This window comes from Schistocerca nitens, chromosome 7 (assembly GCF_023898315.1).
Source record: "Schistocerca nitens isolate TAMUIC-IGC-003100 chromosome 7, iqSchNite1.1, whole genome shotgun sequence".
NCBI classification, from domain to species: Eukaryota; Metazoa; Arthropoda; class Insecta; order Orthoptera; family Acrididae; genus Schistocerca; species Schistocerca nitens.
Window position 1 is genome coordinate 31,159,273 of NC_064620.1, and position 20,073 is coordinate 31,179,345.

Genomic DNA, 20,073 nt, shown 5'->3' on the forward strand with positions numbered 1-20,073 from the left:
AGACTTACTCCAGCTTATTGGTCAGCTCGCTCATCCCTTTTTGCTGCTCAGCAACTTTAATGGCTACCATCCCTTTGGTTTTCTTAGAGAACCTGTCCAAAAGGTTCCCTCTTAGCTGACCTTCTCAGTCAACTAAACCTCATCTGCCTTAATAATGGAGCACCCACATTCCTTTTAGACTCTACACATGCCAATTCCCATTTGGACCTGTTGCTCTGTTCTGCCCAGCTTGTCTGTCATCTCATGTGGTTCGTTCTGTCTTACACGTACTCAAACCATCAGTTCTCACATGCTGTCCATTTGCTGTTACCTACCCCACATGCATGTAGAGTGCCTGCAGAATAATGTGCTGGTATAAGCACATATATGCGCAATCAGAAGGGAGGCACGGAGAGAGAGGTAGTGGTGGGGGTTGGAGGCAGGCGCTGTAGGAGAAATTTAGAGTTCTCGAGGGGAAGTGCCATTCTAAACTGAACTATGCTCATACCTTTTGTAAATATTATGTGGAGAACCTCCATCCCCACACTTGCATGGTGACCATTCAAAAAGACCTACTGTCACCTCTGGTTTAGTTAGTATCTAAAACGAATTCCACTGAAAATGCAACAAAGGCAGCAATTTATTTTTGCCTGGCTTGTTTTGTTAACCATTTGTAACTTTCAGAGAAGCATAGTGAGTGACAAATTTTGAGTAAAACCTACAGATCTCTTGCTGTCATTTTAAAATTTCTTTTGCTAAAACACAGCGGAGTTTACACAGTGTCACATCATTAAACAATGTTCAGACACATCTGTGAGAGAATCCCGAAACAATGGTTTATTAATTAAGGAAATCAGGAAAAGTAAGGTCAATAGTTTATGAAAAAGGACATGCTCAAGACAAAAACAAACGTGTAATGTCCTCACTTATGTTGTTCCAAAACCGACAGCATTTCTCATTTCACCAGCTATTGATGACCCTTAAAATTTACACTCTTTCATCGGAAAAGTCTGCACTAAATGGAATAACATGGTAGATAGTGAAGTTTTGCATAATAACCGCATGGAAAAATACTCTCCTCTTTGCTTGTTATTATTTACCAGAATCTCATTCCGATATCTCAAATCGTTTATGAAATATGAGGAATGTTGTGGCTACCGCATTCTGGCTTTATCATTGGCACAAGCGATCGCAAATGCTGTATCAGGTCAATTTTCTCGAGACTGGTGACAAAGAAAGACCTCTACCAAATTCCAAAGAAAAGTTCAGTGTGTTAGCTAAATTTTATCCTCTTAAGCCTATTATGTAATATGCACCAAACGCAAAATCATAGCGACCATTATTTTTCGTTGAAAACTTTTTCAAATTTCTCGCAGTACCTTACTTAAACGCAAATATCACAATAACTACGATCTTTAACAAATGATGGGCACATCGTCATGAAGCTGGCGTAGAAAACTATAAGCAGTGCAAAAATGAAATTTTTTACTGAATAGTTTCTGTAAAATCGTTTGAAAAAGATTCCAGAACATGCTCCTCGATTGTGCCATCACAGTGCATCGCCGACCGACCTAAAGCAGACATTGTTGGCCTCCCCTTTGGGGACAGACAAATGAACTCGTTCAGCACCTTGGACGAAAATGGGTCACGGTGCATGAGCCACTGTATCCTGCGCGGACTATAAACCCAAACAACAGCTTTCTGTGGATGACTGGAGGCTTTACTCCTCCTTGTTGGCCTTCGATGAACAACATTTTCCCAGCTGCAATGACCACGTAGAGTACTTTACGAACATTTTCCTTCTAGCTGCAGAATGTTCCATACTATGTACTACTTCTTTACCACACTGTGTCCCAGTCCCCTGGAGGACTGAGCCATGCTGTGACGCAATTCGCGGAAAAGTACTCTCCACATTTTTTATCATCATACTACAATGGCTAACTGTATTAACTATAAACAGTTGTGTGCAGTGTCGTTGCATTCTTTGGGACAATAAAAAAGCTAGCTGGATTTCATTTACTAGTTCTTTTAACCATTTCAATCCCTATTCCTTCATTTGGGCAACCTCCATCAGCTCTTTGGGACCAAGGTCCATTCCCCAATTTCTGGCCCAAACATAGCAGATGATATCATTGTAGACTTCATGCTATCTACAATTCCTTGGGCTGTTATTTTGCGGAGATTTCGAGCTCCACTCTCTACCATCCCGTCTTTCACCCCTGGAAACGAGTGGGGATGGTGTGGGTGACATCGTTCTCTTCACAGTATCGTGAATGATACAACGCCACATTGACTATGAGGGAGCTTGACATGCTCTCACTTCTTCCCAGTCTTCTGCCCTGGGGCCAGACGATGTTGACATTCAGATGTTGCAGCATCTTTCTCTTGTAGGCAAGCACTTTCTCCCCCATATGTACAGTTGCATTTGGGGAGAGGGCACATTTTCGAGACATTGTCATGAAGCCACTGTCATATCTATACCTAAGCACAGTAAGGACAAATACCTTCCGTCTAGCTATTGTCCCACTTCTCTTACCAGCTGTTTTTGCAGGGCGATGGAACATGTGATTCATGGTTGGCTCATATGGTAGCTAAAGTCTTGCAATCTCCTAACCACTGAAAAGTATGGATTCTTGCACACCATTCTGCAGTTTGTTATTTCGTTACTTCATCAGCCAATCTCATGGTGGCTTTTCTTTGGAAATACCAGACTGTGGTCGTGTTTCTTGATTTGGAGAAAGCCTGAAAAACCTGCTGGAGGACTAGTAACCACTGTACTTCTTACATGTGGGGGCTTTGGAGGCCACCTGCCCCATTTCCTTCAGGAGTTTTTAAAGGACCGATTTTTCAAGATACATGTGGATTCAGCCTTGTCAGACACCTTTATTCAGGAGACCGGGCTGCATCAAGGCTCTGTCCTGAGTGTTATCCTCGTTCCTATAGCCATAAACCCTATTACGGATCATCTCCCACCAGGCAAATTTCTCTTCATCGGCAACTTTGTGATCTATTGCAGTTCTCCATGGACTTGGCTCATTGAGCAGCACTGTAAACAGTGTCTCAATCATCAACTCAAGGTGCCCACTCCCCCCCCCCCACACACACACCCCCACCCCACCCTCCCCACCCCGGGGGCTCACCACTCTTTGATGAGTTCATGCTTGGCTACGAGGGGGGCGCAGTCCTTGCAGCACCTCTTTGCTTTCCACGCAGCATGTCAATCCTCCTGTTTTTCCCCCTCCCTTTGGATCATGTTTGGCACATTTTTGATGATGTGTTCTGAAGTTTTGCCAGCCTGACATTGGAACAGTCATTTTTTTTTTCTCCATCTTCCACCCTTTCTCTGCTTTGGCGTTTGAGGTTTCTCTTTGTCTCTTCTTCCTCTCTGTGTGCTCCTGAAGGGCAGTCCATGCATTTGATGTGCAACAAGTTACTGGGTAACTTTTAATTCTGAGTCCTGGGTCGACAGGTAGGGTTTGCACGTATCCCCTGGTACACGCCAGACCCAGGGAGGGGTGATTGCCTCACCTGCTACCTTTCCAAATTGCCAATTGGTATCTCTGTCTGGAATTTGGGAGGTGTGACATGGAGTGTGAACAATCACCTAAGGCGGGTGAGGCCTCCTCCGAGGGGGTGGCCCCAGTTGGAAGCAGCATGCCATCAGAGATGCTGGCAATCATTGGGGATATCTTTGCCGTGAGCCAATCACCATCTCAAGCTATGTCTACTAAACATTAATGGAATAAGGCTACAGGTTCGACGACTCTCCCAGCTGCACCTCAGTTCCTTGTAATAACACATACGAAAGGTAGTCAGTCTTCTACTACAGTTAATTCGTCTATTATTCCGAAAGATGTTGATGCCATTATAGGCCCTGTGAAATTCTGTTCTCATTTATATAATGTGACTGCTTCTGGAGACCAGTTGTGTTTTCTCAGTTATCGGCTATTTTAGAAAACGACCCACGGGCAGTCAACAGCATTTACTTTTTATCTGTCATAGCAATATCACAATGGCATTTAACCTCTGGTTCAGGACCTCCATTGTCTCTAAAGTGTATTTTGTGGACCTTAAGCCAAGAGGAAGTTCTTGGTCTTAGCTCTCTTTCCTTCCATCGATTGGGCTTAATGTTTCATCGCTTTTCACTTCTTTTTCATATTAATGTTCTAAGGTAGTGACATGGGCGTTTCTGACCACAGTTCTTTTTTTTTTTTTTTTTTTTTTTTTTTTTTTTTTTTTTTTTTTTTTTTTTTTTTGCCCCCCCCCCCCAAAAAATAAAAAAAAAAAAAGATTATTGAAAGTATTTCCATGAAGCGTAGTTCAGTCACAAATGAGGTAGCTTACAAAAGCCTCATTCAACCAGTACTTCAATATCTCTCATCAATCTGGGAACAGAACCAGATAGGATTGGTAGAGGAAATAGAAAAGATCCAACAAACAGCAGTGCATTTTGTTACAGGTTCACTTGTAGGCACTAAAGTGTCAAGGAAATGTTAAGTCAACTTCAAAGGCAGACACTGCAGGAGAAGCATTCACAACATGGTGACATTTACTTTTAAAATTTCGAGAGCGTACATTCCTAGAAGAATCAATATATTGTCTCCTCCTACGTATCTCTTGCGAAAAGACCATGAATATAAAATTAGAGAGATTAAATTTTACTCCCAGGCCTACCAACAATTGTTCTTTCCATGAAAGATAATGGATAATTTAATAGCATTCAAGAGACTCTGGGCCAAAGAGCAATTTTAATAAAGAAAAGAAAGCAGGAGTGTTGGGAGCAATATGTCTCAACTATGTGATCCCACATCTCATTGTCCCAGGTATGGGCTAAACTCCATTGCATTTCTGGCCTTCCACCATCCACGGCGGTTCCTGACGTCCTTGACAACGGTAACACCTGCACTGAACCCATGGTACTTGCTGAATGTTTTGTGGCACACTTCACAGAAGTGTCAGACTGCAGTATTTACCATTCTCATTTCGTGACCCAGAAACATCTTATTGCGCTCTAGTCACTATCTTTCCATGTACATGGCTCTCTATCATACACTGAGGAGCCAAATAAACTGGTACACCTGCCGAATATCATGTAGGACCCCCCACATGCATGCAGAAGTGCCGCAACACGATGTGGCATGGATACTTCTAATGTCTGAAATAGTGTTGGAGGGGACTGACACCATGATTCCTGCTGGGCTGTCCACAAATATGTAAGAGTATGAGGGTGTGGAAATCTCTTCTGAACAGCACGTTGCAAGGCATCCCAGATATGCTCAATAGCGTTCATGTCTGGGGGGTTTGGTGGCCAGTGGAAGTGTTAAACTCAGAAGTGTTCCTGAAGCCACTCTGTAGCATTTCTGGACATGTGGGGTGTCGCATTGTCCTGCTGAAATTGCCCAAGTCCCTTAGAATACACAATGGACATGAATGGATGCAGGTGATCAGACAGGATGCTTCTGTACATGTCACCTGCCATATCTAGATGTATCAGAAGTCCCATATCACTCCAACTGCACACACCCCACACTATTACAAAGCCTCCACCAGCTTGAACAGTCCCCTGCTTACATGCAGGGTCCATGGATTCATGAGGTTGTCTCCATACCCATACATGTCCATCTGCTTGATACAATTTGAAACAAGACTCGTCCAACCAGGAAATACGTTTGCACACTAACACTTGTTGATGGCCCAGAATTGAAATCTGTAGCAATTTGCGGAAGTGTTGGACTTCTGTCATGTTGAACGATTCTCTTCAGTCATTGTTGGTCCCATTCTTGCAGGATCTTTTTCTGGCCACAGTGATGTCAGAGATTTGATGTTTTACTGGATTCCTAACATTCACAGTACAATTGTGAAAGGTTCATATGGGAAAATCTCCACTTTATCATCACCTTAGAGATGGTGTGTCCCATCACTCATACACTGACTATAACATAACATAACATAACATAACATAACATTTCAAAATTACTTAAATCTTGATAACCTGCCATTGTAACAGCAATAACCAATCTAACAATACCGTCAGACATTTGTTGTCTTATATAGGTATTGCTGACGAGAGTGCCGTATTCTGCCTGTTTACGTATCTCTATATTTGAATACGCATGCCTATACCAGTTTCTTTGGTGCTTCAGTGTATGATGTCCATTTTAGTTAATGGGAGCTTCATAGCACTTTGGCAGTGTGTCGAATACAGCCCCTAGACCCAACAAAATCCACAACCAAATTCCTTAACTTCTTCATGCCAACAGCATGAAATATATTCTTGGGCTTCTTAATCGCATTTGGTGGGAGAGAGTATTTCCCTCTCGATGGAGTGTAGGTATTATTATTCCTGGCCTGAAACCGGGTAAGGGCCCACATATTTCAATTAATTATTATGATTCCAAAGTGGTTTTTGGGCTTTCCGGACCACTGCAGATCACCTGGTTTATTTGGAATCCGCAGTGCACAATGCTTTTATGCACTGCCAACATCTGATTACTCTGTTCTTTGACCTACAGGAGGCATGCATCACCACTTGGCAACATCACATCTTACCTACACTGCATGAGTGGGGTTTCTGGGGAAGTTTACCTATTTCTATACAGAATTTCCTATCTCTCTGACTTTTTTGGGTCCAGGTAAATTCGACTCTCAGCAACCAAAATGTACAGGAAACTGGAGTCCCTCAGGGATTGGTTCCAAGGAAAATGCTGTTCACGATTGCCATCAATGGTATTGTCAATGCAGTGGGCCCTACAGTCTTTCCGTCACTGTATGTGGATGATATTTGCCCATATTGTGCCTCTGCATCACTGTGTACTGATGAGTGCCATCTTCAGGGATCTGTCTGGAGAGTCCATGATTGGGAGCAGAATCACAGTTACCAATTTTCTCTTGCAAAATCACGAATTCTACATTTTTGTCAACTCCAGACTGTGCCCTTGCACCCATATATTTACCTTGGTGACCTTGAAGCTGTTAAAACTTTTCAATTCTTAGTTATTTTATTTGACCACAAGCTAACCACATGTCCACCAGCTCAACACAACTTGCATGTAGAAGCTGAATGCTCTCCATTTTCTTAGTCACTCCTCATGGGGCACGGACTGCACAGTTCTTATGAGATTTAACAAAGTGCTGATTTTATATCACTTGGCTACGAATGTGTTGCCTATGGATTGCTAGCGCCATCTATACTGAGCTAACTGGACCCTGGTCACCACATTGGTGTGCGTTTGGCAATTGGGGGGGGGGGTCTTCTGTACAAGCCCTGTTGACAGCCTCCTGGCAGAAGCCAGTATCCCACCATTGTGGGTTGGACGACAGCAGCTTCTGGCAAGTTAGGCAGTCACAATCTGCCAGATGCTTGCCTACCCATCCATGTCACTCAACTCTTTCCCACAAGCAACAGTTCAGACTGTTCGCACATTTCCCAAAACTGGGCACACCAGCTGGAATCTGACTCAATATTCTGCTGAGGGACCTCCAACAGCCTCCATTAGTCTGTGTTCTCAGAGTTCCCTCTCGACATTCCTTGTGGTCTGTACCCTGTCCTGCAATATGGATGGACCTCGTTTGTGGCCCCAAGATGGATGCTGATCCTACCCTTCACCGACACCTGTTTCTTTCAGTCCTCCACAATTATTCTGATTTGATATGCATCTACAGGAACTGATCAAAAGACAGTGTCAGGGTCAGTTACACTTTTGCACATTGAAGGGGACACAAAAAGAACTTTCTGCCATATCACAGGCTTTGCAGTTCAGCAAATACCAGGCCACAACTAACTTTCTGATCTGTAGCATTTACATGAGTTGCTTAAAAGGAATAATTCTGTGCTATCCCAAAAATCTTTTGGTCGCCAACATCCAGGAACTACTGGTTAACCACTATGGCTCTGTAAAGACAGTAACTTTCAGCTGGACACTACACCACATAGACATTCCACAAAATGAACTTGCTGACTGCCTACCTAAACACGCAACCACAGGAGAGCAACTAGATGTTGGAATACCAGACACAGACTTAGATTATAACTTTGACACAATATTTTGAGACTCTGGAAATTGGAATGGCAGGCTGCTACGACCCAAAACAAATTGAGAGCAATTAAAGTGGCCACTGAGGTGTGGCACATGCTTTTTCAGGCCTCTCGCAAAGAAGCCATTGGCCACATGGGACTCACCCATGAGTTCCTCCTGCATTGGGAGGATCCCCCTCTTTGTAGCTGTGGTAGTCTACTGACGATAGTGCATGTTCTTGTTGAGCGTGCCCTGCTGGGAGATTTGTGGTACACTACCTGCCTCATTACCTCAGATGCTTGCGGATGACAAGACAGCCACTACAAAATGTATTTCCTGAGGTGAAATGGATTTTACATCAAACTACAACACTCCACTTCCAGTGTTAGAGTTTGTTGGTGGCGGAGGGGAGCCACCCCCCCACCCCCCACCCCCACCCCCACCGCCTTGCAGATTCATCCTATGTGACCACATGTTACTTTCTTCCCTTGCCAAACATGAAGACAAGCAGTAGAAACTCTCATTATTTGGAGGTCGGCACTATCTTGCTGAAATGTAAGCCCAGGATGGCTTGCCATGAAGGGCAACAAAACAAGATGTAGTACACCAGTGACATACCACTGTGCAGTAATAGTGCCACAGATGAAAACCAAAGGAATCGTGCTCTGAAAAGAAATGGCAACCCAGACATCACTCACGGTTGTTGTGCCATATGATGGTCGACCAACCGGTTGGTATCCCACTGTTGTCCAAGATGTATCCAGACAGGTATTCAATGGACACTTGGACTTGGTTCAAATTGGGACTTATCACTGAAGACAGTTCTACTTGAGTAATGAGATTCCAGGCCAAAGACATTTCTGGAGAAGCCCTGGACAGCAGTGGGATACCAACTTGACTATTGCCTGCGTACGGCTCGACAGCCAGGAGTAATGGTCTGGGGTGCCACTTCGTCTCGTAGGAACACATTGGTTGTCAAACGAGACAGCCTTACAGTACAGCGGTACTTCGATGGTATTGTATGCCCCATCTTATTGATCTTCATGGCAAGCCATCCTGGACTCACACATGAGTCTCTAATGCTTATCTTCATGCCTGCCAAACATTACCTTGGCCAGGAAGTCACTGGATACCTTCCCAGTTAAGAACTTTTGAAGCATTTCAACCGTCTTGTGATTTTGATGATCTAACATGCCAGATGGTCAGGATTTGGTAGGATATCACTCACAAGGACATCCAACAACTCTGTCAACCAGTGCTAAGCCAAATAACTGCCTGCATAATGGCCAGAGCTGGACCAATTCATTGCCGATTTTCTTAGTTTGTGAAGCTCTTTCACTCAAACCAATCATCCAGTTTTTCTGAAATAGTGATCACTCGTTTGTTGTACATGTACAGCAGATCTACTGATGTGCATCCCATTAGGATGGTTTTTTCATGGTGCATCTTTTTTTCCCTTAAAATATATTACAGTTCAGTGCCACTGAACACATTTAAAAAGAATACGACTACTACAGAAAAGAGCAATAAGACATATACATGGGATGGGACATAGAGATTCATGTCATGAAGTGTTTGTGCAGCACAAATATCTGACAATATATTCTCTGTACATCTTCAAAATAGTTGGATTATTTATAAGTCTACCAACAGAAGCTATCAAGGGCAATGATGTACATTATCACAACACTAGAACAAAGTGTAACTTTTTCTGTAACAGAACAACGTTAAAAATGACTGATAGAAGTCCATATATCAGTGGTTTGATTTGGTATAACAAGCTACCAAACTCTCTAAGAACATACACGGGGAAATATTTTTAAAACAAAATTAAAATCTTTTCTAATAGAAAAAATTTATATTCTTTCAACGAATTTTAAGGTAGTGATTGTAACGTGATGTATTAACATATCAGTTTTAATGTGACAAATGTAAAAAATAGACATAAGAAGCAAGAGCTACAGAATATAGTGTATTTTGTAAGTGTAAATATAACCATAGTATTAAGTCTGATGTTTGCAAAAGCCATCATTACGATGGTACCACGCAAAGGAAATGTAAATAAATAAATAAATAAATAAACAGTCACTGTGTGTGTTCCATTCTTTTTCTGGCAGAGTAACATGACAAAATCTTTACAGTTTTAAGACTGTCCAGGAAAACAAGTATTTACCACCTGGTCACAGAGCAACAGTCACCTAGTATATTCTGGCAGAGTTACATTAGAGATATATGTTCACATGGATTTAGAAGCTCTGTTCTATGGTAGAATGAGGCCTATGAGCAGACGACTTTCACCTACCAGTATAATGGCATGCCAATCAGAAACTGGTAGTGTTGAGCACTGGTGCAGCAACTGGGACAGCCCATGCGTGATTACATCCTATGTCTCATATCTCTGTGTGAGAAAGACTCACTAAGCTATAAGCTCGGTGAGTGGCAGACAACAAAAAGATTAGAGTCACAAAGTGGCCATAGCTAGTGAATTGTCTTGATTCATCTGGAATTCCAACTGAAGAATTTGAGTCACCATTTCTTCTTCTCCAAGGCTGAAACTGAACAGAACTCTTCCATGAAGTGTTGCTTTTGTCTTTTTTTCCCATGGTTTACTCTCACTGATTCACCTGTTACACTCTTCCACATGACACATGTTCTTTATTTTACTTTGTTATTATTGTAGCAAATGATGTTGCCACCTACCTTACATTAACCATTTTTTTTATTTTATTGGGATTTCTTTCTGACAGCCCGAGGTCACATCCTTTGTTATGGAATTATTTCTTACTCCATATTGTATTGAGATGAGAACTATTGACTCAATGTCTATAGTTGGCAAATTATTGGTCATTGTAACTAAACCTACTAATAAAGTCATTTGCAGACAAGATAGCACCAAGTGAAGTGGTGAAGTGGTTAGCACACTGGACTCGCATTCAGAAGGATGGTTGTTCAAATCGACATCCAACCATTCAGATTTAGGTTTTCCATAATCCACTCTGGCCAAATACCAGGATGATTCCACGAAAAGAAAGGCTCTGTTGATTTCCTCTACTCCCCCCCCCCCCTCACACCCTTCCCCACTGACACAATCAGAGCTTCTGCTCTGTCTCTAATGACCTCATTATTGGCTGGACATTAAACCTTGCCTTTGTTTCCTTTTGACTTGTCAGCTGCAGCTGACACATTATGCGAGATGTTCATCTGTGCGCAGGCTTCAAGTGCACTTCCACTACTGTACAGTGGCCGTTCACATCAGAGCCCCACCTCTGCTGTTGTCCCCTCCCCTTTCATATGGTCTTTGCAAGTATGGGTCAGATTATTTTGTGCAGATCCAACCAAACCAGCCTCCCTACACATCAAATAAATCCTAACAGAACCATGTTGTGAAGTCTCAACAACATGAAGACTCACCAGGAACAAGAAGTCTGTTACCCTGTTTCCATGGGCAAGCTTACTAGTGTAAGTTAGGGGCACACTACTCTCTGAAATGGTGTTCAATTGAAAGGTGGTGGGCCATGGAATAGTATTAATGACTGATATTTCCATTGCAGTCAGCCTAGATGTACGTCACCTCAGCACAGAGTACAAACTACACTGGTAGAACTGTCCAGCAATTTCTTAGTCAGACAACCACAACAGTAAGGCTAATCACTCCACAAAGCCTGTGATGAAGCTAGCCAGGATAATTTTTACTTCCCCTCTTGTTTTGGCATCTGCCTCCTTAGTTGTTTTTTTTTTTTTTTTTCCTTCTTCTCAACTATTTACCATTAATGTACATGAATATAATCTGCATTTTGCATTTTGATAAAAGAGAAAAGTTGGCTCTCAGTTTTAAATAACATAACACGAGATCTAATTTTGTGCTTAGTTTTATGTATGTAATTGATTTCCTAATTTGTTTTGACTATTCCTCGTTAATACTATGGCTATAGGGTGAAATCAGTAATTGTTTTGTAACTTAAATTCTGTTGTTGACTTATAAACAAATATAAATTCTGTACTAATTATAAACATTTGGAGGAACAACTAATTGTATTCTTAAAGGACTGATTTGGCTCTATTCAAAAACATGTTAGCAAAGCCAGCCCTTAATTAATTCCAAAGTAATTAACAGTTTTGTCAAAAGTATTGTGTGCATAACAATATATGTTAATTTCATCATTTAAACAAATAATTCTGTCTAAACCTTATAGACGAAGAAACTGTTAAAAGGAATGAATTTTTTGACGTATTCAGTTAATTTAATGAGTTAAGTTTTAATTGTAATTTCTGTAAATTAAACTTCAAACAATGTGTAGTTTCACCACCTATTATTGTGAGGATATACAGGGTGTTACAAAAAGGTACAGCCAAACTTTCAGGAAACATTCCTCACACACAAATAAAGAAAAGATGTTATGTGGACATGTGTCCGGAAACGCTTAATTTCCATGTTAGAGCTCATTTTAGTTTCGTCGGTATGTACTGTACTTCCTCGATTCACCGTCAGTTGGCCCAATTGAAGGAAGGTAATGTTGACTTTGGTGCTTGTGTTGACATGCGACTCATTGCTCTACAGTACTAGCATCAAGCACATCAGTACGTAGCATCAACAGGTTAGTGTTCATCACGAACGTGGTTTTACAGTCAGTGCAATGTTTACAAATGCGGAGTTGGCAGATGCCCATTTGATGTATGGATTAGCACGGGGCTATAGCCGTGGCGTGGTATGTTTGTATCGAGACAGATTTTCAGAACGAAGTTGTCCCGACAGGAAGACGTTCGAAGCAATTGATCGGCGTCTTAGGGAGCACGGAACATTCCAGCCTATGACTCGTGACTGGGGAAGACCTAGAACGACGAGGACAACTGCAATGGACGAGGCAATTCTTCATGCAGTTGACGATAACCCTAATGTCAGCGTCAGAGAAGTTGCTGCTGTACAAGGTAACGTTGACCACGTCACTGTATGGAGAGTGCTACGGGAGAACCAGTTGTTTCCGTACCATGTACAGCGTGTGCAGGCACTATCAGCAGCTGATTGGCCTCCACGGGTACACTTCTGTGAATGGTTCATCCAACAATGTGTCAATCCTCATTTCAGTGCAAATGTTCTCTTTACGGATGAGGCTTCATTCCAACGTGATCAAATTGTAAATTTTCACAATCAACATGTGTGGGCTGACGAGAACCCGCACGCAATTGTGCAATCACGTCATCAACACAGATTTTCTGTGAACATTTGGGCAGGCATTGTTGGTGATGTCTTGACTGGGCCCCAAGTTCTTCCACCTACACTCAATGGAGCACATTATCATGATTTCATACGGGATACTCTACCTGTGCTGCTAGAACATGTGCCTTTACAAGTACGACACAACATGTGGTTCATGCACGATGGAGCTCCTGCACATTTCAGTCAAAGTGTTCGTACGCTTCTCAACAACAGATTCGGTGACCAATGGATTGGTAGAGGCGGACCAATTCCATGGCCTCCGCGATCTCCTGACCTCAACCCTCTTGACTTTCATTTATGGGGGCATCTGAAAGCTCTTGTCTACGCAACCCCAGTACCAAATGTAGAGACTCTTCATGTTCATATTGTGGATGGCTGTGATACAATACGCCATTCTCCAGGGCTGCATCAGCACATCAGGAATTCCATGCGACGGAGGGTGGATGCATGTATCCTCACTAACCGAGGACATTTTGAACATTTCCTGTAACAAAGTGTTTGAAGTCATGCTGGTACGTTTTGTTGCTGTGTGTTTCCATTCCATGATTAATGTGATTTGAAGAGAAGTAATAAAATGAGCTCTAACATGGAAAGTAAGCGTTTCCGGACACATGTCCACGTAACATATTTTCTTTCTTTGTGTGTGAGGAATGTTTCCTGAAAGTTTGGCCGTACTTTTTTGTAACACCCTATATAAGGGCCCAATTTTTGGTCACAAGACAGTCAGTCCATGGCTGAGTTTCAGACGAAGAGCCTGTGTTGGTTAGAACAACAACAATGCATCAACTGAACAGTGAAATACGTGTTACACCAATAGGCCGTGTGTCAAACCAATGACAGTGTCTGCTCCATACATACCTGATTATTCCAAAAGAACTGTGGACTATGTGGTTATGTTTTTTACTGCTCATAGATGTTCAACAGTAAACTATTGTAGCAGTATGTAGATGTTCACCTGCAACCTATTAATGAGGCTTAAGGAAAGTTAAAACAAGAGCGCACTGGCCATGTAACTGTGTAATATTCGGGGGTTGTGAACAGTGAAAGTAAAAGACTGTGAAATGCAAATGTGCATCTGTCAGATAAACCATTTACAGTAGACAGTAGTTGTACTTCCACAACCCATTTTTAGCCAGTGTAGCAGCAAGTACGCGAACACCGGGGACAACAAATGAAGAAACAAAGTAGGCAAACCGTCACAAGCCATTTGCACACCCATGCACATTAAAGAAGTAAACATGGCAAATACCGTGAGTTGCAGGTAACTGTATCTTATAAATGAGAACAGAGCATATATCTACACACTGTAAGTCTCTTACATCTGAGTCACCCCATATAGAAACATTTGAATCAAATGTAATGAAATGTAATCAGTGAAATAAAATGGTTTTGGCTTAATTTGTGCCACATGAACTGTGGGAGAATATCTGATTAAAGTGATACAGTTTAAAAGAAGGAAATATAAGTTACAATGAAAATATGGGGCTGGGTTACAGGCGTATTTCAATGGTTGAAGCAACTTCTGCCAATGAGCAGATCATTTAGGCTAGACTTGTTGTCTGGTACAGATCTTCACCTGCCATAACATCAGAATCCATGTCAAACTGCATGCCTCTATCAGTGATGTCTAAACTACCTTGATATAGAATTCTAGTGTCTGAGCATAGATATTTGACATGCCAGCAATTTTCCTGTCATTGTATCACCCATTATACTGTAGTTAGGAAAAATAACTCTCATTGGTCTGTTCATATTAAGAACTATTTATTTATTTCTGGTTTTTTAACCTAATGTCAACATGTATGTAATGGTTGGATGTGTGAGTGGAATAAAAAAATATTTCCTTTTGTGTTTAGTGATAGCCATGACAGCCATGTTCTATTAAGACAAAAAACTTTCTATAGCCAAAATTGCATAAATACTTCTTTATTTTCAACAACTCGTTTCAACAGACTTTGCTGCCATCTTCTGATCTTCAAAATTTTTTTGTTGAAAATGTGTTCATTGTGAGTTAGAAACTCGTGCCAAGTTGCCATGTTAGCAGATAAAATGTGGCACATAATACAAAGGTTTGTCAGAATATGTACAATACAATGGGCTACATTTTAGCCACTAAAATGACAACTTGGCATGAGGTTTTAACTCTGAATGAATACGTTTTGTAACAAAACTTTACAAAGACCAAATGATGACAGCAAAGTCTGTCAAAACCAGTTGCTGAAAGTAAACAAATTTATGTAATCTTGGGTATAGAAAGAGATCTCTCCTTCTAGTTTCCCAACATGAGAAAATTCAATCTAGTTAGACAAGAAACAAAATATGAACCTCTTTGTCTGTCTTACTCAGACAGATAGAATTTGACACACTGGTAGAACAGAGACCACTGATCACTGTGTAATTATGTGCATACATCATCTCAAACATAAGAGAAAGGCAAGGACTTAAAACTTCCAATAGGACCTTGTGTAGTACTGCATTGCCAGACGTCAGGTTGAGAACAGCTTCATTTTTATTGATGATCTACTATCTGGAGTTTCACAGGTCCTACTGCTCAATGTTTTCTTATTCTCTCTAATTCTAAGTATTTTTCCATTTAGAAAATGAAATAATTATGGCAACACAACTATTCTTTTCATAGGTTCTGCAAGACTGAATGCCAGCATGAATGGGAAGATTGCAGCTCGTACGCTGCTGTACTTTGCGCTCACATCTCTGCTGAATGCCATCTTGGGAACAGCACTTGTGCTAGCCATCCATCCAGGCAATCCAGCAACCAAGAGTGCACTGGGCGTGGGCACCGAAGATCGCCAGGCACACATTCTTGACAGCTTCCTGGACCTTGGCAGGTAAGATGTCTGCTCACAGCAGATGATTACCTCTGTGAACATGGTCAATGGAAGGTGCTTAGTACTACTACTTATTCCTCTTTGTTTGGTTTCACTTGAAAGAATTGTAAATGAAATGAACCAAAGGTGCTAACAGTTGATTCACCTCGTGTTCAACTAATTGTAGCAGACTGTCATCAAAGCCAGTGCACTATTTTGCGTAAGGTTATTGGCTTCTGACTGGGAGAAAAATCACTACCAGGTTGTCACAAGGTTTGATACTGGTTTTACTGTTCGCTCACTTGCTCACTCACTCAATCATTCACTAATACATTTATTCATTCATTGTTTTCTAAATCATATCAAAAAAGAGAACTTTCCAGGATGCATAACAAGTATTCATTAACAAACAAATGAATCATACAAAGTCATCTTTATATTGTATTAACAACAATCTATGCTACTCATGCTTATGACAGTTAAATGTAACCAAATAAATTAGAAAGAAATCTGCTACACTGAAATAAAACGCTGCTGTTTGTTTTCTATTGCTAGCTTAACATTTGCTTAATTGCACTGGCATTTTCCAAAGAATATTATTACCTGCATCTGTAAATACAGGGCCCTATTTATAGTACATTACTATCTGTCATGCAGCATTGCAACAAACACTGCTACTTGCTATGTAGCTAACTGAACTTCCCTATCCTTCAATGTAGATATTCAGAGAATTTGTAAAAAGAGTGATTAATGAGTATATTTTCAATTATTTTTACTAGTTAGGAAAATGGTTCAAATGGCTCTGAGCACTATGGGACTCACTTCTGAGGTCATTAGTCCCCTAGAACTTAGAACTAGTTAAACCTAACTAACCTAAGGACATCACAAACATCCATGCCCGAGGCAGGATTCGAACCTGCGACCGTAGCGGTCTTGCGGTTCCAGACTGCAGCGCCTTTAACCGCACGGCCACTTCTACTAGTTAGGATTCCCAGTTTCTTGAATTATGCTATATGTGATCTTGTTGCATATCATTGCATCAAAATATATAACTCCAGTGTAAGTACTAGACATGGAACCAAAAGTTCAATGTATAGATTATTTCTGTGCCTCTTACGTGATTGTGTAGATCACAGTGCAACTGAAATTGATTTTTATGGTCAGCAACAAAACTATTAAATAGTAAATATGCTGAGAATTAGTATAAGTATTCAAAGACCCTTAAAAATGATTTGAAGATGCATAAGCATCAGTTTGGGGAGAGGTATAAATTTTTGTGGCTTCCGATATTTACACAGAATTCTCACTGCTCACCCCTGTTGCATACAAACTTTATTTACTTTAGGCACACTGTTGCAGGAGATAAATCCATAAGGAAACAGGGAATAACAATATGCAAAAGAAGCTAACAATCTTGTCTTTTCACATGAAACAGATTCACAATTGCAAATATGGACAACCTTCAGCTATATAATGGAATGACAACATTGAAAATTTATGGTGGACTGGGACTCAAACCCAAATTTCCTGCTTGTGATGGGTGGTTGTCTTGACTCCTTTGGCTATCTACATACACTTCATGGCCAGACCCAAACTTCCATAGGTCATCGTCCAGGTGTGTACAACCTGCAAAAATGGCTCTGAGCACTATGGGACTTAACTGCTGAGGTCATCAGTCCCCTAGAACTTAGAACTACTTAAACCTAACTAACCTAAGGACATCACACACATCCATGCTCGAGGCAGGATTCGAACCTGCGACCGCAGCAGTCACGCGGTTCCAGACTTTAGCGCCTAGAACCACTCGGCCACTCTGGCCGGTGTGCAACCTGCACTAATTATTTATATGCACCCTGGGTGTAGGCAGATGGAAATTTTTAATGTTGTCATTCAGCTACACAACCCAAGTTGGCCCATATTCACAACTGTGAATATGTTTTGTGTGTTTCATAGCAGCTATAGTCAGCACAGCGTCTGTTCCTTTGGACATGAATGCATTGCAGTATTGTATCTTGTCTTTATGTCAACATAATTAAGGGCACAACAAGCTGAATTGAATTTTTTACTGGTTTACCTGTGAGGTATATCCAGTGCTTTTTTTCTGAAAAAAAGGTTTGAGGGTACTCCGACATGGGATATAATTCAGCGAAAATTAGTTATAAATGAAGCATAGGATACCACCTGTCTGCTTTTAGCCATGACGTCATCAACATGTCGAACTCAAAAAAAAGTATTGGACTCTTCAGTTGACTTTACTACAGCTCAAATGAAGCAGGCAATATTGAGTAAGACACAAACATACAAGAGAATGTGGTATCGAACACTTCAGTTTACATCACCTCAAATGAAGCATGCGATTTGAGCATACGCATATCCGTTTAGCACTACCATTGCCTACTATTAGTGGACGAGGGCACTACATGTTTGGCGAACTGGCTGGCAGCGATTCAGTTGTCGAGAACAGTTGCCGCAGCTTCGAAATGCTTGAAACAGTCAATGACACCGATTTTTCCCACCCAAAACTGCACTGGTATCATTTCCATTGCAATTACCAGCACAAAAAATGAAATAAAAAATTTACGTCCATGAAATACGAGGTGCATTCAATTTCTAAGGCCTCCGATTTTTTTCTAATTAACTACTCACCCGAAATCAATGAAACTGGCGTTACTTCTTGACGTAATCACCCTGCAGACGTACACATTTTTCACAACGCTGACGCCATGATTCCATGGCAGCGGCGAAGGCTTCTTTAGGAGTCTGTTTTGACCACTGGAAAATCGCTGAGGCAATAGCAGCACGGCTGGTGAATGTGCGGCCACGGAGAGTGTCTTTCATTGTTGGAAAAAGCCAAAAGTCATTAGGAGCCAGGTCAGGTGAGTAGGGAGCATGAGGAATCACTTCAAAGTTGTTATCATGAAGAAACTGTTGTGTAACGTTAGCTCGATGTGCGGGTGCGCTGTCTTGGTGAAACAGCACACGTGCAGCCCTCCCCGGACGTTTTTGTTGCAGTGCAGGAAGGAATTTGTTCTTCAAAACATTTTCGTAGGATGCACCTGTTACCATAGTGCCCTTTGGAACACAGTGGGTAAGAATTACGCCCTCGCTGTCCCAGAACATGGACACCATCATTTTTTCAGCACTGGCGGTTACCCGAAATTTTTTTGGTGGCGGTGAACCTGTGTGCTTCCATTGAGCTGACTGGCGCTTTGTTCCTGGATTGAAAAATGGCATCCATGTCTCATCCATTGTCACAACCGACGAAAAGAAAGTCCCATTCATGCTGTCGTTGCGCGTCAACATTGCTTGGCAACATGCCACACGGACAGCCATGTGGTCGTCCGTCAGCATTTGTGGCACCCACCTGGATGACACTTTTCGCATTTTCAGGTTGTCATGCAGGATTGTGTGCACAGAACCCACAGAAATGCCAACTCTGGAGGCGATCTGTTCAACAGTCATTTGGCGATCCCCCAAAACAATTCTCTCCACTTTCTCGATCATGTCGTCAGACCGGCTTGTGCGAGCCCGAGGTTGTTTCGGTTTGTTGTCACATGATGTTCTGCCTTCATTAAACTGTCGCACCCACGAACACACTTTCGACACATCCATAACTCCATCACCACATGTCTCCTTCAACTGTCGATGAATTTCAATTGGTTTCACACCACGCAAATTCAGAAAGCGAATGATTGCATGCTGTTCAAGTGAGGAAAACGTCGCCATTTTAAGTATTTACGTACGGTGCTGCCATCTCTGGGACGTATTGACAATGAACGTGGCCTCATTTTAAAACAATGCGCATGTTTCTATCTCTTTCCAGTCCGGAGAAAAAAAATCGGAGGCCTTAGAACTTGAATGCACCTCGTAAATCTTTAGCACTATTCTAAGTTCTCAACATTGTAAAAAAATTACTTTGCCGACAAAAAAGTTTAGGGGTATGCATCCCCCAGCGTTCCCCCAGAAAAACAGCACTGGGTATCTCTCTTTTGACATGTTACCAAACTGGACCCTAACAATGTGACATAGGGTGTTTCAT

At 41.6% G+C, this 20,073-nt stretch overlaps 1 protein-coding gene across 1 annotated transcript in view; it reads left to right on the plus strand.

The window, feature by feature from the left end:
• Positions 1 to 20,073, plus strand: part of LOC126195122 (excitatory amino acid transporter 2) — a 289,148-nt gene that overhangs the window by 213,260 nt on the left and 55,815 nt on the right. Inside the window, exon 3 of the mRNA XM_049933613.1 lies at positions 15,848 to 16,055. Coding sequence (XP_049789570.1) covers positions 15,848 to 16,055 — 208 coding nt within the window. The remainder of the gene's footprint in view (positions 1 to 15,847; positions 16,056 to 20,073) is intronic.